Raw genomic sequence first — 23,593 nt, 5'->3', positions numbered from 1 at the left:
GTTGAGATTCCTGGCAGCGTTAGCAGCGAAAATGTTAAGTCTTATCAGGAGGAAGCAGTGAAACGTCCCTCAACGAACACAGTTGGCACTTCCAAGCCTCATTTCAAATGCATGTTTGCTCTGTAAATCATAATCAAAAGATGTACACTGTTCCCTCGCTGCATCGCCGTTCACTTTCACGAAATCGCTGTTTGGTGGATTTTTTTTTTTGGTGCAATTTTAGTACAGCCTATGAACGCCGTTGTAGGCCGAGCCTGGCCCTTTAAGATTGCATTGTGGGAAGTTGAGTGTTGTAGTTCTGTGCCTGAGCACACAAGGCGCCGTGTCTCTCTATTCTCTCTCTTCTGTCTGCACCGCCCATTGTCTTCTGCTTCCTGATTGGCTGGATTGACCACGTCAATAAGCACCAGACTGGATCAGTGGAACAACAGGCTTTTATTGCAGGTTTGGGTGATCTCACAACAGGCACAATCATCCCTAACATGGGCTACCGTTGTGGCCATAACCCACAGAAAGCTAAAATGCAACTCTGAACCCCCGATGTCACTTCCTGTCTGCCCCCATAGCACCGGGAACACATTTACAGCAACACACACGAGTGAGTACGAGTCCTTTTGTCTTGAATGGCAAATTTTTCTAGTTATGTCTACTACAGCGTATTGGGTAATATGAGTGTAAAAGTGAATATAGGGGTGTTATTTCATGTCTAGAGGTGTAGAATAATGTTAAAATTGTATTTAGAAGGCTGTAAAAAGGTTTCATTGCTGTATCTACAAACATTCCATTTCTAAATGAGGAATCTTAATTCACGTAATTTCACTTATCACTGTCGGGCCTGGAACCAATTAACTGTGATAAATGAGGGATTCATGTACGTTTACTACATGACATTGTGGCAAAAGTTGGAGGCATGCACATGCCTGATGGTGCACTGACACTTTCATAAAGTGCAGGAAACCCCCCCACGGGCTTTATGCAAAGTTGCTGCATCGCCTTCCGCTGATGCTGCCAATCACTTTGCCAGCGTTGCTTTTCTTTCTGAAGTCCTGACACCCGATGTTCTTATCGCACTGAAATATGAAAGCATCTGAAATCAAGCCAATTGTCCATGTTGATGTTTCCGACACCAGAGGAAGCGTGAAAACAAGTGAACCCTCCTCCTGCCTGTTTGGAGACGAGGAAAATATCGAATATCGGCACAGAAATATATCGAAGCTGGCAAAATGATCAAGTTCATTTTCATTTATTGTGTGAATAATTATTTATTATCGTGCCAGCACAAGAGCCCACAAGATATCTTTTTTCTGAACAGAAATCTCGCGACACCCCTTGCATCCGGCGTAAAAAAGCGAAGCCAAATCGACAGAAAACAAGCTTGCGTTTGCAGTGAAGTCATTCTCCCGCCTCGTATCACACCAGTATGGCCGCGTACTCTGAGCTCTCCTCCTTGGGCCTCCGTGGTCGAGCAGCTCTGCCTGGCGGCAGCCGGTGATCAAGCGCGGCATACACCACGGAGTTGTCCTCGTCTTCTGTCCTCCTGTTTGGATCTTCATTCCCTCTGCTCAGCCAGCTGGAAACGTAGCTGCCGCCTCTCAGCAACCGCGAGGGTGGCGTCTCTTTGGGAGTTGGCGGGTCAGAGGCGGTTGGCCTGGCCAGCGGGTTGACACCAGTGTGTTGGTTTTCCATTTCCATGGAGATGTCCTGCACACGTACACGTATGAATACTGTATTGAAACACGTCCTGTTGTGTTGTACCGAGCGTTTAGGATGTCTCACCTGATCTTCCAGCTGTGTCCTTCCCTTTGTGTGACCTGCATGACGCACATGTATTGTTGACTGCATGTACATATTTATATTAGGGCCGGCAAACGGAACTAATTAACCATGATTAATCACCATTTGTAATTATTTCGACCCATTTTTATGTATTTTCTGAGCAGAAAGATAAATGGCAGGACAGGATGAACTGACAATTTAAATCAAGCCACAAGATACCACACATGTCTGAAAAACTACCTGACTAGTGTTGGTGAGTTGGAGATACATACAGTGGTGTTGGCCCCCTTCCTGAGTTCTTATTTTTTTGCATGTTTGTCCCACTTCAATGTTTCAGATCATCAAACAAATGCAAATATTAGACAATGACAACACAACTCAATAGGATTCAGGTCAGGACTTGGACTAGACCACTCCAAAGTCTTCAGCCATTCAGAGGTGGACTTGCTGGTGTGTTTTGGATCATTGTCCTGCTGCAGAACCCAAGTTGCTTTCAGCTTGAGGTCACCAACATTCTCCTTCAGCAGAATTCATGCTTCCATTTATCACAGCAAGTCTTCCAAGTCCTGAAGACCATCACACTACCACCACCACATTTTACTGTTGCTATGATGTTCTTTTTCTGAAATGACAGATGTAATGGGACACACACCTTCCAAAAAGTTCAACTTTTGAGTATTTTCCCAAAGGTCTTGGGGATCATCAAGATGTTTTCTGGCAAAATGGAGACGAGCCTTAATGTTGTTTTTGTTCAGCAGTGGTTTTGGTCTTGGAACTCTGCCATGCAGGCCGTTTTTGCCCAGTGTCTTTCTTATGGTGGAGTCATGAACACAGGGCCTCATTCACGAAAATCTTCTTAAAAGTCTTCTTAAGAAGTGTACTTAAGAAGGCGCAGGTTGGAAACTGCGTCACATTCACGACACGTTCTTAAGTAGGGATAATCGTTTGCACCGGTGTTCTTAGGTTGATGAATGCCAACTGCGATGCCCGTGCATGTGAGCCCTAATTTGCATAGGTCACCGCCTATTATTTCCCATACAAGGTAAAAAATGTGCCGTGCGCAACAGGCAGCTGGAGGCGGAGATGGCAACGCGCAAGGGCAAGACTGAGGAGCAGCTGGACAACAAACGAAAGAAAAAGTTCAATTGTACTGAAATAGAGGTGCTTTTACAAGGAGTGAGCGAACACAAGACCACCTTATTTTCACGTGTATCCACCGGTCATCAGGCCATCCAAAAAGAGTCGGCATGGAGCACCATTGCAGGAAACATAAATGCCGTTTCCACGGAGAAACGCGCCACCGCAGAGGTTAAAAAGAAGTGGTTTGACTTAAAATAGACTAAAAAAAAAGATTGGACTGCACCGGAGGGATCTGGAGGAAACGGGAGGTGGGCCATCAATCAGAAACCAAACCATTTCGGAGACTCTAGAAAATATTTACACAATCATGATGGAAAAATAAAGTCAAAATACATAGTTTGTGTGTGACAATGTATTTTTTATGTGGTCACATTTGATTAGACGCTGCCTAATTAATACAGCAGCCCCGTGCTCTGGCTCAAGACGTGGCTGAGGGCGCATGTCGTTATCTGGGGGTGCTACGTGCGCAATAGACACACCACGTTTCATTGCGATGTTATTCTGATGATCCTGAACACCTGCAAGAACAGGTCCTTGGAGGTCCTGAAGCAGGACATCAAATATTGGTGGCTTTCAGCAAATAAATCTAATGGTCCCTTTACATTCTCTCTCTGCGCAGCGCACGTCCAGCCAGCCTTTTTTTTTGATGAATTGGGATTTGAATATATATTTATCCATGGAGTATATTTTAGTTGTTTTGATGATAAATCATTGTTGGGATATTTTATTTGCACTACATTTTTTGGGATCAGGTTGCAAAATCCATCATGAGGGCGATTGTGCATTGAAAGTGCAAGCTTTGCTTGTGCGTAAGAGTCCTCCTGAGCGTTCGTAGAATTTGTTCTTAGATCTAAGAACTGTGAGTTAAGAACACGTTTCATGAATGCCAAAAATCTTCGTAAGAAGGCTTTAAGAACAGATTTGTGCGTAAGAACGTTTCGTGAATGAGGCCCACTGACCTTAACTGAGGCAAGTGAGGCCTGCAGTTCTTTGGATGTTGTTGTGGGGTCTTTTGTGACCTCTCGGATGAGTCGTGGCTGCACTCTTGGGGTCATTTTGGTTGGCCGGCCCCTCCTGGGAAGGTTCACCACTGTTTCATGTTTCGGCCATTTGTGGATAATGGCTCTCACTGTGGTTGGCTGGAGTCCCAAAGCTTTTAGAAATGGCTTTATAAGCTTTTCCACACTGAATTCATCTGTTATATTTTAACTGGGGGGGGCAATCTCTTTTTCACATAGGGACATGTAGCTTTGGATGTTTGTTTAATAATAAAAAGTTAGATTGAAAAAGTGCATAAAGTGTTGAGTTGTGTTGTCATTGACTAATATTTACATTTGTTTGATGATCTGGAACATTGAAGTGGGACAAACATGCAAAAAAATAAGAAATCAGGGAGGGGGCCAACACTTTTTGTGCCATTGCGCTGCCGTTGGTGTGTTAAGGTCAGGATTGAATTAAAAAAAGAGCGTCAGACTGTGACTGTGCGAGTGTGCCTCAGTCCGTCGTCATAACAGAGAGCTGTGGCTTTACGTGATCCACGTGTGGGAATTCCACTCAAAATTTGAGCGTACTAAATTAAGTAAATCAGCTATTTTTGGCAGCTCTTTTAAAAACGTGTTTTGTGTTTTGGCTTTCTCGAACGGATTCATTGGATTTACATGATTTCTTATGTCAACAATCGTTTCGGTTAAGAGTACATTTCGGAAGATTCGGACCTTCTGCAAGGTCCACTGTGTAGTATTTCTTGAGTATCTTTGAAGATGTGTAAATATGGGATATTGCATGTGCAATAAGGCCTCACCTTTACGCACTGATAGAACAGAAACACATATCACGATGACGACAAACGCCACAGTGCCAACAGCAGAAGCCACAAGCATCCACTGTGCTTCCCCTGCAGGACCTAAGCAGGGAGACACGGTTTACTTTTAAAAATGTGTTGTCAAAGCAGGAAAATAAAACATTTCTCATTTGAGTGCAGGTTTTAGCTGCACAAACATTCTCACTGGTTTCATTCCTGAATGAGCTGTTAGTCATCGGAGGGTTATCTAGAAAACCAAAGGTGGTATTTAATGTCAGGATAGCCCTCAGAATGAAGCAAAATCCACCAGCACGTACCGTGGACGGACACGCTGATGAGGTGGCCCATGCTGAATCCACTTTGACAGCGATACAAACCGGCGTGGCTTATTTGTATGCGTGTGAAGTGTAATCGTAACATCTTCTCCGAGCTGCTGATGTGCTCCAGTATCGTATTCATGTGGGAGTCGCTGGTCACCGGCACAAAAGTGTTGTTTTCCGCCTTATGCCAGGAGACCTTTTCAAACTCCTTGCAGCAGGTGCTCCGTATGGTGCAAGCAATTTGCAGGTGTTCCCCAACGGGGGCCTCCAAACTGGTTTTTTGCGGCACGAAGATTTGTAGGGCGCAGTCGTCTCCATCTGGACAGGACGAGAAACACAGGGGTTAGTTACAGCTGACGTTCATTGTGAAGACATGGACGGGAACTTTGGACACGCAGAATAGTGGACGTACAGTCCACATTCCTCGCCATTATTAATATTAGTCAATAAATATGAATATTTAAACTAATTTTATGTTTTTTGCGTAAATGAAGCGTTTTCAAGTATAAAAATGGCTAAAAATGAACTAAAATAGAAATATACAGCATTCAGAAGACACATTCAAAGACGATGTGAATGGTCTGATGTGTCCGATGTGAATGAACAACAGGCTTTTATTGCATCTTTGAATGATCTCACAGCAGGCACAATAATCCCTAACACGGCTACTGTGGCGGCCGTCACCCACACCATGCTAAAATTCAACGCTGAACCTACTTCCCGTCCAGGGCTGGACAGGAAGTGGGTCCCACGCAACTCCCCTAGCAATGGAACACATTTTCAGCGACACACACCAGCACAAGTCTTATTTATGTGTTAAATGGGTAATATGAGTGTAAAGGTGACTATAGGGGTGTTATTTCATGTCTAGAGGGCTCTAATCATGTTAAAACTTGTATTTAGAAGGTTGTAAACAGATTTTCTATATCTAATATGTCTTATTTTTTCTTATTACAGTAGAATCCCCTACAATGTATATAATCCGTTCTGAGAACCTTTAAGTTATAGAGTTTTTATGTTATACGAAGCGTAAAATACATGTAAATAGCCTAATCCGTTCCAAGATCTTCCCAAACTCACCCCTTTGGCCCTTCAAAATATTCAAAGTCCACCAAATATGGTGGGAAAATCTAATAAAACGTTAGCATAAACATAGTAGAGTAACATTCCAATATAAAATAAGGTAATAAATAAGATTACTGTAAATGAATAAAACTGAAAAACAAAAACAATCCTACTGTTCACGAGATGTCTTGATCAGGAGCGCAAGTGGAGGCAGGAAGGAGGAGGAGGACTAGCCTGAGTTGAAACGCGACTCAAAGAGTCTAAAAGTCAGCTGGTCTCACAGACAAATGCACATGCACTACACGATAATGCTGTGTGCAAAATTTTAATTCGTAACTTAACTTAATTGTTTAAGTTAGTTTCAGGGCGACTACGAAGAGGAAGGAGTTTGAAGGGACAAGCCTGTCTCTCACACAAACTCACGTATGTGCTGTATAACTTAGCCAATGAGATGAGAGCGTAGGCGGTGCCCCGATAATCAGCCAATGAGATGAGAGCGGAGGCGGTGCCCCGAAAATCAGCCAATGAGAGCGTGAAGCGTCAGAAGGCCTCACCAAGTGTTAGTCTGAACTTGCACCAGTGCTCTAATCACTGTGCTGACCAGCTCTGTGGAGTTCTCAGGCACTTGTTCAATCTCACCCTGAGCCTGGAGAAAGTCCCGGCCCTGTGGAAGACCTCCTGTGTGGTCCCGATCCCAAAGACACCGCGTCCCAAGGAGCCTAACCACTTCAGGCCTGTTGCCTTGACCTCTCACCTGATGAAGACCATGGAGAGGATTATCCTGCAGCACCTGTGACCCCTGGTGGGCACTCAGCTGGACCCCCTGCAGTTTGCTTACCGGCCTCGGATCGGAGTGGACGACGCAGTGATCTACCTGCTGCACAGATCACTGCTACACCTGGAGGACAGCGGGAGCGCTGTGAGGGTCATGTTTTTTGACTTCTCCAGTGCCTTCAACACCATCCAGCTGTCACTACTCAGAGTGAAGATGGAGAGTGTGGGAGTAGACCAACACCTGACTGCATGGGTTATAGACTACCTCACCAACAGACCACAGTATGTGAGGCTCCGTCACTGTGTGTCTGACATGGTACTCTGCAGCACAGGTGCCCCTCAGGGTACGGTGCTCTCCCCTTTCCTCTTCACCCTCTACACCTCGGACTTCACACACAACTCCACACAGTGTCACATCCAGAAGTTCTCCGACGACACAGCCATTGTTGGTTGGTTTCAGAGGGGAACGATCTGGAATACAGGACGGTCATCAGGGACTTTGTCAGCTGGAGTGAGCTTAACCAGCTGCAACTCAACACCAGCAAGACAAAGGAGATGATCATTAACTTCCAGAAGAAAACTTCTCACTTAACACCGGTGAACATCCAGGGAACAGACATAGAGTTGGTAGACAGCTACAAATTCCTGGGTGTTCACCTTAACAACAAACTGGACTGGTCCGTCAACACCCACGCCCTCTACAAGAAGGGCCAGAGTCGCCTTCACCTGCTGAGGAGACTGAGGTCCTTTGGTGTGTGCAGGACTCTTTTACGGACCTTTTATGACTCTGTGGTGGCCTCAGCCATCTTCTATGCTGTGGGCTGCTGGAGAGGGGGCAGCACGGACAGGGACAGGAGCAGGATCAATAGACTGATCAGGAGAGCGAGCTCTGTCCTGGACGGTCCTCTGGACTCCGTGGAGGAAGTGGGGGAGAGAAGGATGTTGGCTAAGCTGACATCCATCATGGACAACACCTCTCACCCGCTACATGACACTGTTGTTTCCCTGAGCAGCTCCTTCAGCAGCAGACTGTTACACCCACGGTGTAAGAAGGAGAGGTCCTTCATACCGACCGCTGTCAGGCTCTACAACACCTGCACCACCTGAACCATGTTGTAGTCACTATGTATTCTTTACTTGCGTATCTTGCTTGCTGCTGTAACAAGTAAATTTCCCCGCTGTGGGATAAATAAAGTACATACATACATACATACACACATACATACACCAACTTGGCGCTTTACATTATATGGAATTTCTTACGTAATACGATGCAAAAACTTTACATAAATTCTTTACGTTCAATGGAATTTACGTAAAAGGAGGTTTACGTTATGCGAGGTACTACTGTATGTCTACTATATTGGGTAAAAGGAGTGTAAAGTTGACTATAGGAGTGCTATTTCATGTCTAGAGGGCTCTAATCATGTTAAAAAATTGTAATAGAAGGTTGTAAACAGATTTTCCATGCCTAATATGTCTTATTTTCTCTTATTATGTCTACTATATTGGGTAATAGGAGTGTAAAGGTGACTATAGGGGTGTTATTTCATGTCTACAGGGCTCTAATGTTAAAAGTCATATTTAGAAGGTCATAAGCAATTTTCTATGTTCTCACGATGAATCTATTTGATTTGTATTGTAAATGAGGAATCCTACTTCTCAGAAATTCACTTATCACAGCTGGGTCTGGAACCAATTCAGTGTGACAAACGAGGGATTCTGGGCAGCTGTGCAAAGGATGCGCATCACCAGGGTGAGGCACTGAGTGCAGGGTCAGCCTGAGGCAGGAGAGAAAACCCGCCATGACTACACTAAGCGACACTTCCCTTTTATCGGAGGTGTTAATAACAGGATAGGATTATACCACTACTCCGCCCAGGCTTAGTGTAACGAACCAATAGGAGGAGGGTGTTGGCACACCAATTCCGCCCACTCTTACTGTATTTAAGGCCTAGGCTACCAGCACTTATTAGTTCGCTGACGAAGCTCTTCGGATGAGGAGCGAAACGTCCGACACCTTCTTCACAGAAGTACAGATGACGTCTCAAGAAGCCTTTTCCTCCATGTATTTGTTGGCCCACTGCAAGCATTAGTGCTTGAGAGTATTGGTTGGGGGTGGCCTAACAGTAGGTCCATGCATGACTGCAAGCCTGTGGAGGATCCTCCACCTGGAGGTTGATGGGACTTGAGAGGCTAGGTAGAATACAACTAAATGTGTGCATGTTTAAGCAAGGCCAACCATTTTAGAATACAACGAGTCTCTGATTTGATCATTTAGCTAACCAATAATAAATAGAATACTTCTTACCATGAACGGTGTTGCATGGATTTGCACCGTACTCCGTATGTTTATTTCTTCTTGTCGTCTTCCTCATCAAAAGGGTTGGCTCTGCAGAATTCAGAGGGAAGTTTACTTCCTGGCCTACTCCATAACGCGGCTAGGCTATTTTCCAGTAATAACTAAGCGTGGCCACACATGCATTGCAGTAGAAAATGGATGACGGCTCAAAATGCATAAGAAGGTTTGGAATGTTCTTTTTAACACTGTGATTTCTGTATTGTTTTACTTTCAAATGTCAGCGGAAACAAAATGAATGAATGAATGAATGCATTTTAAGAAATGTCTGAGAGGCACATCCATAGGTTCCCTCCCCCTGCTCTACAGAAAGCACCTGTAATTGCTGACTAGCAAATGCCATACAAAGAGCGTAGACAAGAAGGTGACTTACTGCCGCTCGACGTGAGGTGCAGCGCCGCCACGATGGACACACTCCACAGGAGGTTCATGGTGGAGGAAAACGCTACAACATCTCATGGCAGCGTCCTAAGAAGCAGAAGGTCTCTCAGCACATCATCTTTTGGTTGCACACAAACAGAAGTGAGTAGTGTACTTCCTCTTTCTGTTCCGGCTCTGCAGTGCTATAGGTGGAGGTGAGAGAAAGTCGGCGGGCTTGCAGCGACTTCTGCAAAATCGACAGGCCTGAAACACTGCCGACGTGCGTTCCCACACCCCCGGCCCTCCTCAGACAACAAGAGCTGATGACAGACCAGGAGCGAGCAAACTACAACCCGCGGCCGGCATCCATGACGCTTTCACAGTACTTTCACAGTACTGTTACGCACATAACGGGACTCACTCACTACTGTGATGAGTTTTAGCCACACAGGAAGTAGTCAGACACCATCTCTTTACAGTATAGTTTCACTGGCTTTTGATAAGCAGCGATGCAGAAACCACTCACTCGCTGTACCGCACACAAACACCACACGTGTGACACACAACATGACACACAAGTTCTGGAGTACTTACGACCTCCTCTGTCTGCATAAACACACACTGTGGTATTGTGCCCTCGTGAGCATCAGCTGCACAGCATTGTACTGGAGAAGGTCATATGTGGCTCCAAACATGGAAGAAAAAAGGGAATTAACCATGGAAGAGAGACAGACCATCTTAACACTTCAACAATGTAGCTTTTTCCTCCACGGACATTGGAGTGTTCTACAACTTTGGGCTGGTAGTGTATGCTGTATGTAGGCACTCCATATTGGCTTTCTTACCGGTTTACACGAAACATTTTCATTTATTTTATTTAGTTGTTTTTTTACACTTTTATTTAAGTCATTTTTTATTTTAATTTTATTATTATTTTTTACACTCAATTAAGTCATTTAATTTTTTTTTACAATTGTTTTAAGTCATCTTTATTATTTTTTTTACACTTTTTATGTCATTTTCTATTTTTTATTCATTTTATTATTTTTTTAGATTTTGATTTAAGTCTTTATTTATGTATTTCTTCATTTAATTATTTAAAGGTATTGGTGTAAATGTTTTTTTTTTACATTTTATTTAAGTCAATTGTATTATTATAGTATTTTATACTGTTTACAATTCTTAGTCATTTTAATCTGTATTTTTTGTTACAGTTATTGAAGTCATTTTTATTTTGCAATTTTTTACATTTTTATTTATTTGCATTAGTTTTTACACTTTTATTTAAGTCTTTTTATATATTTGTTTATTTATTGCTTCATTTATTTATTGAAGTTATTAAATTTTTGTAAATGTATATATTTTTTTTAATTACCTGTCATCTTTTGAAACATTAAAACTACATATATAACATTATACTATTAATAATACCATAATATTACATGTCCACGGTGCATTTTAGGGGACTTTATTCAGGGATTCTGTCAAGGAAATGATATCTGCGTGCATACAAATATGCATAAATTTAAATCAAATATCAAATAGACCACAAACTCAAATATTTCACTCTAATTCAGACATGAGTTGGACATTGCATATTTTAATGGCTTTTTTTTTACTTGCTATCTGCGAACCACCCAGAATGGTTTCGACCCAGAAGTTGAGAACCACCAATAGACAGATAATTTCTCTATCCTACACTGTATATCATTTTTCTCCATCATCTGTTTGTGAATAGGCCTGTGCAGTATTTTGGAACAACCGCGCTCCTGTGTGGCCAATTGTGTAATAGCAACTACGTCGGTCCAATCAGCGCTTCTTTACGTAATGACGTAATTTTTCAGCGTCACCGACGAGCCGAAAATGGCGGAGTATCTGGCATCCATTTTCGGCACAGAGAAAGATAAGTAAGTTTTAGTACCTGCTATGTCGGAGAAGGCACCTAAGACGACTTATTTATGACGCGCAACTGCAGCTTCGTATCGTTGCCAATAACCGACCGCGAGGCTCATTTGTAGTGATGTTTGAAACTGAAAGGCTGAGTGAAGCTGTTGTTAGCAAGCGGAAGCTAGCGCTGCGCTAACCCAATGAATGAAACCCATCACGAAGCCATTTCCGCAAACCTGTCGCTGCGAGGAGGCAAAGCGCGGCTTTCTGCCAGCACGATTACTCGTAGGAAAACATTTTCCCGCCGTGTACCTACTGTTTAATCCCAGCTTTGTTTTGAATCGGTAATGAAGGTGATGGATTGTTTAGTTTGACTTCATTGGAGTCCCTCATTTGGACTGATTATTGCAACTACCCAATATTTACCAATATGTTCATTGCACCTTTTTGGTGATTAGTCCCTATTATGGCGTCTTAAGTACACAAAATGTCACAATATCTCCATACGGCTGTTACACAGCTAACAAACTTATGATTGTGTCACTCTTTCTGTAAAGGGTCAATTGTTCCTTTTATTTCAAAATTGGAGCTTGCAGACATGGAGATCGGTGTTCAAGATTGCACAACAAGCCAACCTTCAGCCAGGTGAGGATGCTGTTGGTGTGCAATTGCTGCAAAAGTCACCCACTGCAGACTTGATGTGCCTTTTAAGCTTCATTGCTCCTTTTCTCTCTGCAGACGATATTGATTCAAAACATCTATCGCAACCCGCAGAACAGTGCACAGACAGCCGACGCGTCACGCTGTAAGTACAGCCCGCGGGTTTTTATTAATGTGGCAGCCGCAAAAACACAGCTGCCAGTGTACAAACATCAACACATGTCGGGTCTTGCACGTTAGCTGAGGCAACGCCTAAAACAAACATTTCTTGGGGAAAAGTACACCGCTAACAGGCGAGGTTGTTAAACAGTAAGCTGCACACGTGACTTCAGACCTGTTGGTGGGTCGTATCGTTCCTGTTATGTCTCCTGGTTAGTAACACACACATGTGCGCATGACTGCCAGTCGCCACACAGACACAATAACAGCACTGAAGAGTCCGCAATGCATTTTACTGTAACAAAAGGCCAACAAAGTCATGCTTTAAAGCTGCAGAATGCATTGTTTTACTCCATCATGTAGACATTTTTCTCTGGCCGCAATATAACGCCACAGCATTTTGCCCGAGCTGGTGAAAAGTTTATTTATTTATTTTTTATCTTTAGCAGGATCTTGATTAGAAGCCTGACCTTGGCACAGGCATCTCTGTGCTGTTTTTCTTTGCCCAATCACGAAGAGATTTGGCTCGGGCTCGCCAAGGTTTTATCAAAGCAGAAAATTCAATTTTTGGAACGTATAAACTTTAGCCCTTCAGAGTCCGTTCCACGCACATACAGTGGTGTGAAATAGTGTCTGCCCCCTTCCTCATTTCTGATTTTTTTGAATGTTTGTCACACTTAAACATTTCAGATCATTAAACAAATTCAAATATTAGTTAATGACATCATGACTCAACACAAAATGCAGTTTTTAAATGAAACTTTTTATTATTAAGGGAGGGAAAAAAATCCAAACCTACATGGCCAGGTGTGAAAAAGTGATTGCCCCCCCGGTTGCCACTCCCCAGAAAGAAAGTAATTGAGATCTATGAGTGTGGAAAAGCTTATAAATCCATTTTGAAAGCTTTGGGACTCCAGCCAACCACAGTGAGAGCCATTATCCACAAATGGCCGAAACACGGAACAGTGGTGAACCTTCCCAGGAGGGGCCAGCCAACCAAAATGACCCCAAGTGTGCAGCCACGACTCATTCCAGAGGTCACAAAAGACCCCACAAGAACATCCAAAGAACCGCAGGCCTCACTTGCCTCAGTTAAGGTCAGTGTTCATGACTCCACCATAAGAAAGACACTGGGCAAAAACGGCCTGCATGGCAGACTTCCAAGACCAAAACCACTGCTGAACAAAAACAACATTAAGGCTCGTCTCCATTTTGCCAGAAAACATCTTGATGATCCCCAAGACCTCTGGGAAAATACTCTGTGATGAGACAAAAGTTAAACTTTTTGTAAGGTGTGTGTCCCATTACATCTGGCATTTCAGAAAAAGAACATCATAGCAACAGTAAAATATGGTGGTGGTAGTGTGATGGTCTTCAGGACCTGGGAGATTTGCTGCGATAAATGGAAGCGTGAATTTTGCTGAAGGAGAATGTTGGTGACCCCAAGCTGAAAGCAACTTGGGTTCTGCAGCAGGACAATGACCCAAAACACACCAGCAAGTCCACCTCTGAATGGCTGAAGACTTTGGAGTGGTCTAGTCCAAGTCCTGACCTGAATCCTATTGAGATGCTGTGGCATGACCTTTAAAAAGGAAAAGCCTCCAATGTGGCCGAATGACAGCAATTCTGCAAAATTCCTCCCCAGCGCTGGAAGAGACTCATTGCAAGTTATCACAAACGCTTGCTAAGGGGGCCCAACCACTTATTAGCTTTAGGGGGCCATCACTTTTTCACACAGGGACATGTAGCTTTGGATGTTTTTTCTCCCTTTTAATAATAAAAAGTTTGATTTAAAAAGTGCATAAAGTGTTGAGCTGTGTTGTCATTGACTTCACTCACTTTTTCACACCACTGTTTAAAGCCCATTTTGACTTGAACCTAGAAGGTGTCATTCTTGTCCTGAGGAATTGAATAACATGTTTTCCCTCCCCAGCTCCACGTTTTGGTTGCTGTATGTCACAGAAGTTTACGTTTTGTATTTCAGACCATTTCCCTCTTGAACATTTACCTTCATAACCTTGAAAACTGTGCCCAAGTCTGCTGATGGTTTGCACTGTAAGTTCTCCCTCATACCCAAGGACCCTCCAGCATTGACTGCACTTGTGTTATCGTATCGTACAATATCCATAACAGTTTGGCTAGATTCGAAACAAACGGAACATGTGCAGTTTCCTGTCTAGTTGTGCCTGTGTGGTGCGTGGATGCACAAAGTGTTTTTTCTTTTCTTTCTTTTTTTGTGCTATTTTGCTGATAAATGGAACATCCAAGGAGGGTTGATCCCTAGGGTTCACCAGCCCATGACTTCCCATGATTCAACTCTCCTTGGATTCACCATGACGTATTAAGGCCTGTTTGTCTTAGCCTGTTGGCTTTGCACTCTACTGACACTGAGCACACAATAGCTGATCTAACACACGTCCGTGACCCCAGACTCTGTTTGTAATGAGTACATCTAGAACCTGAGAAACGTGATACCAGGTCACAGCCGTGCTGCAAGTAGTGAGATGACGTTTCCGAAAAGAGGAAGCCAACCTGCTAGTTTTGTGAACAGAAAACACGCACACACGCATACACACACGCATACACACACACGAGACGAGGTTATTTCCCGTCGGCTGGTCAAATGTAAAACTTTGTGGCCATGCGAAGATGTGTCACGCTGAGATACTTGACGGTGCTGTCCTCCCATTCTGCAGGTGCCGTCAGCGATGTGGAAATGCAAGAGCACTACGATGAGTTCTTTGAGGTAAGTGACCTTTGGTGGCGCATTACATAACAAGGGATGTCCTGATCCGATCCGCTGTATTTTGAAGATTGGATAATATCGGCTTCTGAGACGAGATTGGGCCGATCCGGTTGCTGTGTTAATGTTCGTAACTCTGGGTCAAACCCCAACACGGCAGGTGCGGTAAATTGCGTTAAAAAATAATCTTTGATATTCAATACTATCAGCAGCATTTTTTTTTTAGACAATTTTTTTCATCAATTATTGTCACAAGAGGTGTAATTCACATTGGAATCACTAGGTCGTGTATGGTAGAGTCCCTTGATAAAGAGAGTTATGACAACTGAGATTAATTACGCTGCCATGTTGGGGCCAATTCAAGCGTGCACAGTACGACAATGCATGTAAAAAGTGGTATAAAGAATATTAAAGTATTCAATGTAATATCCATAAAATAACTGCAGTTTAGATTAAGTGCACGGAATGAGGTTCCCCGACCATACAGATCAAAATAAATCTAAAATTGGGCCAGATTATAAACAGTATAATATGATTTTTATTTAAAAAAAAAAAATTATTATTGCATCTCATCTCATCCCACATTGCGAATTCCTTCTACAGTTTTGAAGCATTTTAAATGAAACTTAGGGTAAATGAGGACATTGACATGAAGATTGTTTCTTTGTCGGACAAAGCGTTGCCATGGTAAGTTTGCTCGAGATCATGGATTACTTTATTTGCAACCAGAGGTGATTTACACAAGGATCATTCACATTAAACAGAAATTCACAACACCAAATACAACACATGGGACCGAACACTCTCAATTGACCTACCTCGCACAGCTTTGAAGACGTTCGGCTTCCAGCCCAAACGGTTAATTTCATTCTCCCAAATTGTCCGTCTGTTGATATCTGAAGGGAATCTGTACAGCTTGAAACCCTTGTCGTGTCTATTTGTGCATCCAAATGCGCAGCAACACGGCATTTTTGATGAATAAACAACAATACAGCCAAGAATACTGTTGTATAAAGGCAAACGCGAATTTGGCCCCAAGATGGCTCCACGAGTCAGGTGACCGTATTTTTTCGACTCGTCATGTAGTAACTCTATCAAGGGACTCTAGTGTATGGTGTACCTGTGTGAGACATTAGCTTGACACAGAAGTTGCCTCTATGTATGTTTTTGCAATGTAGCCAGCGTCACTGTCTGTGAGACCAAATGCCTCAGTATAATATTTTCATATTATATATTTTCTGCTCCTAAAATGATGTTATTTTTCCTTATATTATGAGTTTACAGTTACCGGTTTGATCCACAACATATCAGAAAAGAGGCAAAATTGTCGATTGCTGTTTTCCAAAGTCAAAGCTGATGTGTGTGAATATCTGGTTTTGCGTAAAACACAAAGATAATGGGTCTGTTTTCATTGGATGACTCAGGAAATTAAACAATATTCATGTTTGAGAGGCTGGAATTGGAGGATATTTACACTTTTCAATAAAAAGAGATGAATCAAATACCAAAATAGTTGCCCATTCATTGGATAATCCATTAATCATCTGAACAGTGAATTTCTATACTTTCTTTACTGAATGATCTGCTTGTCAGATGACACATACATGACACACAAAGGCCTCATTTTGAGAAGTAGAATGTGCGTGTATGAATGTCATTTATCATAGCGCAAAACTGCTGAGGAAAACCTAATGTATAGGTCTTGCATCCTGAATAAAACTGAACTTGTGTTTGTCCAGGAGGTCTTCACAGAGATGGAAGAGAAGTACGGGGAGGTGGAGGAGATGAATGTGTGTGACAACCTGGGCGACCATCTTGTTGGCAACGTCTATGTCAAGGTATGCAGCAAAGCGCCTTAGCCTTCTACGGGAAGTCAAGGTACCAACCGCCGTCTCTGACACTTTTGTGTGCAGTTCCGCCGCGAAGAGGATGCAGAAAAAGCAGTCATGGACTTGAACAACCGCTGGTTCAACGCCCAGCCCGTCCACGCCGAGCTGTCCCCCGTCACAGACTTCAGGGAAGCTTGCTGCCGCCAGTATGAAATGGGGTGAGTAACCGCTGATGCCATAATGTAAGACAAGAAGCTGGGTTTCTTCATTTGTTTGGATGCAACTTTCTGTCTGTAGTTTTTGATATATAGACAGGGCCTAGCTCCAGGGTGCCCCACGTCTGTGCGAGGTGCGGTCCCTCCTCTTGTGTTTGTTCATAGGGTCTTCTGAATCACCCTTGATTTGGCCTGTCACCTAGGACCTGTTTGCCTTGGGAGATCCTGCCAGGGGCATATAGCTCCAGATAACATAGCTCATACGATCACCCGGGCACTCAAACTCCTCCACCATCATAAGGTGGCGATGCACGGCACAGCGTCTGCAGTAATACCGGACTAATACTGTACTGGACCATCATGGTGAAGAGAGAGCTGAGCTGAAAGAACGAGATGGCAGATACGAGCGGCTGAAATTAGTTTCCTCCGTAGGATGGCTGGACTCCCCCTAAGAGATAGGGGGAGGAGCTCAGAGTAGAGCTGCTGCTCCTTCACATGGAGAGGAGCCAGTTGAGGTGGCTCGGGCATCTAGTCCGGATGCCTCCCGGACGCTTACCTGGTGAGGTGTTCCGGGCATGCCCAGCTGGGAGAAGGTCCCAGGGCAGACCTATGACACACTGGAGGGATTACGTCTTACAGCTGGCCTGGGAACGCCTTTGTGTCCTCCAGATGGAACTGGAAGAGGTTGCCTGGGACCAGGAAGTCTGGACTTTCCTACTGAGACTGCTGCCCCCGCGACCCGGACCCGGATTAGCAGAAGTAAATGGATGGATGAAACTGACTTTTTCATACCCTGAAACCAGTAGCCGGCCCATGGCTGTTGCCTATAGAGATGTTAAGAGTTCTGTGTTGTCCAACTGTCTGTGAAGACATGAATGCGTCAGGCTCAGCGTGCGTGCGTGTGTCGGTGGTGCATGTGTTGAGACAGCCAAGTTTGCTAATATTTTTCTAGTTACCTGTACATTTGTTGATATTTTTTTGCCATGTTTGCATATTAAACCACACCGAGCTCTGAGATTGTGGATCAATTTTAATTATAAAGATCAAACCTTAGACGATCATAGTCAAGTTCCATGACTTTAGCCTTGGTGGAGGTCTGCACTGTTTGATGGCTTCTTTGGTAAATGAAATGGACCAGTGTACTTACGTTTACAGCCATGACAACTGTCTTCCAGAGAGTGCACCCGAGGTGGTTTCTGCAACTTCATGCACCTGAAACCGATATCGAGGGAACTTCGACGAGAGTTATATGGACGCCGCAGAAAAAGGTGTGGACACCCAATGCAAACTACACAGTTCGGTCGGTTGAATTCACTGCATCAATTCAATGTCATTGAGTGATTGGCCTTTACTCTTCTAACAGGCAACGTTCTCGATCACGTTCCCGGGAAAGACGCTCCCGCTCCAAGGACCGACGGCGGGACCGAGATAGACGACGGTCGCGAGACCGAGAACGCTCGGGAAGGTTCTAGAAGAAGTCCAACACGTTGCACCAGGCCCATCTCTCTGGAAAACCCTGACAGTGGAAAATGTTATTTTGTCTTTTGGTGAATTATGAGAACTCTTTTTCTTTTATTCCCTTTTTTATGGAACGCTTATGTCGCTTTCTCAATAAAACAGATTTGTTACTCTGCATTGCTTCAGTAAACGTCACTTTTATCTCTTTGAAAATCCACAACACTACAGAGATGTGCAGCATCGCCACATCTGGAAAACAAGTAGAAACAAACGTGGGTCGTGTTTGAAGAGGGGAGGGACTGTTTTTAGCATTTTCGATTGCGCCTTTAAAAATGTGTATTACAGAGCATGTAATCCTCTTGAAACCTTTTTCACCAGTTAGTCCTGTCGTGTGTGTGTTTTCGAAGATAAAAGTGGTAACACAAGTCATGAGAATTGTCAAAATGCCAAACGTGTGTTCCTGCTTGTCCTGGCAATAAAATGTAATCAGAGACGATTGAGCACAGAGTCAACCAAACCCGTATTGAGAAATCTCTGCTCTGATTGGTGCAGAAGATCAAGCGGACGCCCACGTTGCAGCCAATCAGCGAGGGTCCTGGTGCCTGGCCCAAGTCGGCGTGGCAAGTCCGCATGTTTAGTAGTCAACGTGCTGCAGCATCATTCTGTGTGCTACGGTTGTTGATAGTTGACCTTTTCTACTCGTCGTTGGCCACTTGGACTTCACAGGTGAGTGAAAATCTACCAATTGCTGTTATGTAGTTAGAAACGGAACACTAAAAGAAGGCGCTTTGCCTTATTTGGTATCTACTCCGAGGCTGATGCAACACCACCTGAGTGTTATTGTCACCTTTAAGCTAATTAGCTGGCCACAAGTCAACTTAACCAAACTCTGCTCACGCATAAATTCCACATTGCTATCCATATTGGTAATAAGGAAATATTAATAATCAGTACCGCTCATGTTTATTTTAACGTTCCCGCAATTTAGCGTCGGAGTGGACAATTTGACTTGCCACGTTATAAATATCCGATGATCAGTACAAATGATTACCATTTGACAAGATCTAGGATGTGATTGTTTGATCATAGCGGCTTTAAAGTGGTGCAAGCTTGCAACAGCTGCGCAACGTCCGATTCCTTTAACCGGTTCCATGTTTACATTGTGTTCCTTTGGTCTGCATTCCTGCAAGTCACAATTACCCCATTTGTTATGGCCCGGTGGGTGTCTGGGTGCCGCTCTGTTGTTTCTGCTGACTGTGCAGACAGGGGTTTTAAAAGCCCAAATAATATCACTGCCGAATTATTGAACATAGGACTAGTACGTTAAATATGGTCACCCGGCTGGCTGCTTTGTCTCCTAAAGGTAACCACACCGGGTTCAGACACCAGACCTTGCGGTTCCCACAGCAGATCAGGTTGCCAGAGCCTCTTGGCACACATCAATCACCAGTAGATCCAAATTAGCATCCTGGCCTGACATCTGATCCTAAAAAAAATGAGGATTATAAATGAATAATGACTGCTGTTAGGGCAAAGAGTGAATTAGCAAAACTAATCTATCTGAATGCCCTTGGGGTTTTCTGATACTGAAACATCTGACGCCAAGTGGCAGAGTGAATGATGCAATATAATCGTAAAATCATTGAACCGGTTTACTTTTGGGCCCAAGTCACCGGTGGCGATGTGAGTTGCTGACTCTTAATGACGTTTATAAGTCACAAAGCAAAGATATACAGGCAAATGAAGCAAAAGCAGAATGTGCCTGGGTTTAATTATTGTTTGCACAACACGGCCTGAATTCTTTCAGAATAACCTCAACGTGCTTGTTTGTTCTCTGCTGCTTGTTTTTGTGCTCTGTTTCACAAGGCTCTCAAATGAGAACCAGGTGTTCCAGATGGACGAGGGGCTTACGAGCCTATTTTGACTGTTTAAATTGAATATCTATAAAGAACAATATGCTTGACACTTGAGGATGTGTCCAATGTGAAAGTGACGGTGTTTACATGCAGTTGATATTCGGGTTAAAGGGATAGTTGGGATTTTTTGACATGGTGTATGACATCCCCATCAGCAGTGTAGTTGCATCAATGGTGACTTACCCCCCCCCATGCAGTCAAATAACCCCAAAATAACCAGAGTATTAGCAATAACCCGGTTGTGCAAGCCAGTGTAAACACCAATAATGCTTCTGGAAAAACAGGAATGTGCTCATACAGTATTCCGCTTTTTAAAAAAACAGAATTTTACCCCTGGGTGTCTTTTATAGATGGTAGAAAGTACCGCCATAGTAAAATCTATCAGACGGTGAGCTAGAAGCTACGCCAAGCAGGGTTTGGACCAACGCACTTTCATCCAAAGCGTCCTGGGGTCTCTGGTGGCAACGGGTAGCATGGGTATGGATGGCACAGCTCCGCCTCCATTTGCTATTTCTTCACATTCTCGCCTTCCATTCATGAAGTGAGACAGAACAGTGTCAAGTACTGGTGGTGGGGCAGTACCAGCACCAAAGCGCAAACGAAGACGTTCATTATTCAAGCGTGCATTGCGTCATGACGTTTTCCATGCGTTGCAATGTTGTCCGTGCATTTTTTTTTCATGTTACGCATGTAAACTGGTTATTTCGAATGTTTCAGAAACCGGAATATTGACCTTAACCCGAATATTGACTGCATGCACACGTAGTGATTGGATGTAACGTATAGTTTTCTTAAACGTACGCGCCATACTGTCCTGATCATGATGTTAAGACCAGTTGAAAAAATTGCAAGAATTTACGATGAACAGCCTATTTCACTTTAATGCTTGTTAAAACATTTTTTGACTCTCTCCAGTTTCTTCTTTCTTTGCATTTTGAAGCTCTACTTAGATCTAATAGTTCAGAATGTACATTCTTGCCATTTTTCAACTGGCCTTAAAGTTTTGATGTATGGGAACTATTGTGTGTCCATTCATGAAAACGATAAACTACCAGCCTTATTTCCATTCTTTCATTAAAACGGGCAAAGAAGAAATGCCAGTTTGTCTGGATTCATGTCTACTTCAGTTCTTCTTCATTTCTCGAGTTTCTCCCGGATGACAGTGCTTCTCATCTTATTTCTAAGGGAGAGCCCAGCCACCCTAAGGAGAAAACTCATTTCGGCTGCTTGTACCCGCCATCTTGTCCTTTCGGTCACTACCCAAAGCTCATGACCGTAGGTGAGGGTAGGAACGTAGATGGATCAGTAAATTGAGAACTTTTCTTCACCACAACAGACCGATGCAGAGTCTGCACCAATCTGGCTGTCCATCTCGCGTTCCATCTTTCCCTTACTCGTGAACAAGACCCCGAGGTACTTAAACTCCTCCACTTGGGGCGGGATCTCATCCCCGACCTGGAGACGGCACTCCACCCTTTTCCGAGCGAGAACCATAGACTTGGAGGTGCTGATTCTCATGGTTGAATGTCGGATTCAGGAGGAGCACTGTGGTTTTGGTCCTGGTCGTGGAACTGTGGACCAGCTCTACTCTCTGGGCTGGGTCCTTGAGGTGCATGGGAGTTTGGCCAATCAGTCTGCGTGTGTTTTGTGGACTTGGAGAAGGCATTCAACCGGGTTCCTCGAGGAATTCTGTGGGTACTGTGAGTACTCCGGGAGTATGGGGTATCGGACCAGCGAATTCAGGCTGTTCGTTCTGCGTATGACCGGTGTCAGATTTTGGGTCGCATTACTTCGCCTACTAAAATAAGTAATACTACTACTACTACTACTACTACTAATACTACTACTAATACTAATACTAATACTACTACTACTACTAATAATAATAATAATACTAATAATAACTGTAAAATAAATCTTGCATTGCGGCGACGCGACTGCTATCAGTATCGAGTAGCATGGAACCTCTGTTTTTGGTAATTTGTTCTAAAAGGTTCGGTAAAAATTGAAACCGAGGCAGTTTCTTTTCCATGGAAATATTGTAAAAGATCTGTCCCAGACACCCGTAAATATGAACAAAACACATGTTTTATGGAGGATAATTCTAGTTTTACATGATTCAAAAGGGTTTCTTGCCTGCTTTATGAACTTGCTGGCACACGCAACCTTCCTTGGCTCCATGGCGGGTTATTTAGACTCATTCAGAAGGCCTTCTTGCCTTCTCCTCTGATTTCAGAGCAACATTTGCAATAAAAATGATGAATGGGTTCCAGTTCCAACCGGTAGAACACAATATGCCTCTTAATCCATTCTTTCTGGTTCTTCCAAAACAAGCCATGCCATCAGTTCCCTTGTCTAAAGATAGCCCTGTCAAGAGCTCCATCTGCCCCCATGCCACCAAGCTGCACCACCACACCAACGGTGACGCCAAGCTGCGGGAGGGCTGGCTCCCGCTGAAGGCTGACACGGCAGCTGCGGGGGAGGACACCGCAGAGCCGAACAGCGGCATTCAGAGGAAGTGGATCCGACCCGACCTCCCCAGCCGCTGCAAGTGGAGCCTTGAGGCCTCACAGGCAGAATCCCCTCATGCTCATGTCCCCAGGTGGGTGACCAGGAGGCCCTGGTGGTTGTTTTCAGACTGAAAATAAAGCTGTGGCACGTTGTGTTTGAGTATGGTTGACGTGATGGATTTGTTTCTGCTGGACGCACCTTGTTTGTCACCCTTCCCCTGGTAGGACGGCGTCACCGACCATTCTTCCAAACATCCTGCACAGGATTGGTGACACGCCCATGGTGCGGATCAACAAGATCACCAAAACATTTGGACTCAAATGTGAAATATGTACGTTGCCACGCATTCCCCTGAAGTGCAATATCTACCACACGTACAGTGGGGCCCCCTTGCTGATTTCTTATTTATTTGCATGTTTGTCACACTTAAATGATCTGAAACATTTACGTGTGACAAACATGCAAAAAAAAAATAAATCAGCAAGAGGGCTAAGACTTTTTCACACCACTGTATGTGAAGATGTCTTGGTTTCCGCCATTATGCAGTGGCCAAGTGTGAATTCTTCAACGCCGGCGGCAGTGTCAAAGACCGGATCAGTCTGCGCATGGTGGAGGATGCC

General features: G+C 43.9%; 3 protein-coding genes across 7 annotated transcripts in view; 2 read left to right on the top strand and 1 right to left on the bottom strand.

Moving 5' to 3' along the window:
* Positions 1 to 434: 434 nt before the first annotated feature.
* On the bottom strand, positions 435 to 9,744 carry LOC129190534 (B- and T-lymphocyte attenuator-like). 3 transcript variants are annotated; one of them, XM_054793129.1, is made up of 7 exons: positions 9,609 to 9,744; positions 9,188 to 9,268; positions 5,035 to 5,355; positions 4,923 to 4,964; positions 4,718 to 4,819; positions 1,777 to 1,811; positions 435 to 1,701 (listed from the first exon to the last, which is right to left on the bottom strand). In XM_054793129.1, the coding sequence occupies exons 1-7, from the start codon at positions 9,664 to 9,666 to the stop codon at positions 1,411 to 1,413; spliced, it is 930 nt and encodes a 309-aa protein (XP_054649104.1). In that variant the 5' UTR covers positions 9,667 to 9,744; the 3' UTR covers positions 435 to 1,410. The 3 variants fall into 3 exon arrangements, with proteins under 3 accessions (XP_054649104.1, XP_054649103.1, XP_054649105.1); XM_054793128.1 differs by having other exon boundaries at positions 435 to 1,811; XM_054793130.1 differs by lacking the exon at positions 9,188 to 9,268 and having other exon boundaries at positions 435 to 1,811; positions 9,609 to 9,741.
* Positions 9,745 to 11,425: 1,681 nt separating this feature from the next.
* Positions 11,426 to 18,723, top strand: LOC129181475 (splicing factor U2AF 35 kDa subunit). Of its 2 annotated transcripts, none has more exons than XM_054776732.1 (8): positions 11,426 to 11,502; positions 12,040 to 12,127; positions 12,221 to 12,287; positions 14,998 to 15,047; positions 16,784 to 16,882; positions 16,958 to 17,091; positions 18,264 to 18,356; positions 18,452 to 18,723. In XM_054776732.1, exons 1-8 carry the CDS (start codon positions 11,459 to 11,461, stop codon positions 18,558 to 18,560), a joined length of 684 nt encoding a protein of 227 aa, XP_054632707.1. In that variant the 5' UTR covers positions 11,426 to 11,458; the 3' UTR covers positions 18,561 to 18,723. The 2 variants fall into 2 exon arrangements, with proteins under 2 accessions (XP_054632707.1, XP_054632717.1); XM_054776742.1 differs by lacking the exon at positions 11,426 to 11,502 and adding an exon at positions 14,286 to 14,356 and having other exon boundaries at positions 12,045 to 12,127.
* A 420-nt stretch (positions 18,724 to 19,143) lies between these two features.
* The window catches only part of cbsa (cystathionine beta-synthase a), a 12,777-nt gene continuing 8,327 nt past the window's right edge, over positions 19,144 to 23,593 (top strand). For both annotated transcript variants that reach the window (XM_054776653.1, XM_054776644.1), the window contains exons 1-4: positions 19,144 to 19,272; positions 22,797 to 23,064; positions 23,198 to 23,304; positions 23,520 to 23,593. The exon at positions 23,520 to 23,593 is cut by the window's right edge and continues 61 nt beyond it. In XM_054776653.1, the coding sequence (XP_054632628.1) occupies positions 22,799 to 23,064; positions 23,198 to 23,304; positions 23,520 to 23,593 (447 nt within the window). In that variant the 5' untranslated portion in view covers positions 19,144 to 19,272; positions 22,797 to 22,798. The remainder of the gene's footprint in view (positions 19,273 to 22,796; positions 23,065 to 23,197; positions 23,305 to 23,519) is intronic.

Source organism: Dunckerocampus dactyliophorus, chromosome 1 (genome assembly GCF_027744805.1).
Source record: "Dunckerocampus dactyliophorus isolate RoL2022-P2 chromosome 1, RoL_Ddac_1.1, whole genome shotgun sequence".
In the NCBI taxonomy this organism is placed as follows: domain Eukaryota; kingdom Metazoa; phylum Chordata; class Actinopteri; order Syngnathiformes; family Syngnathidae; genus Dunckerocampus; species Dunckerocampus dactyliophorus.
Note: the sequence above shows the minus strand (reverse complement) of the source record. Positions and strands in the feature narration are given on the sequence as shown.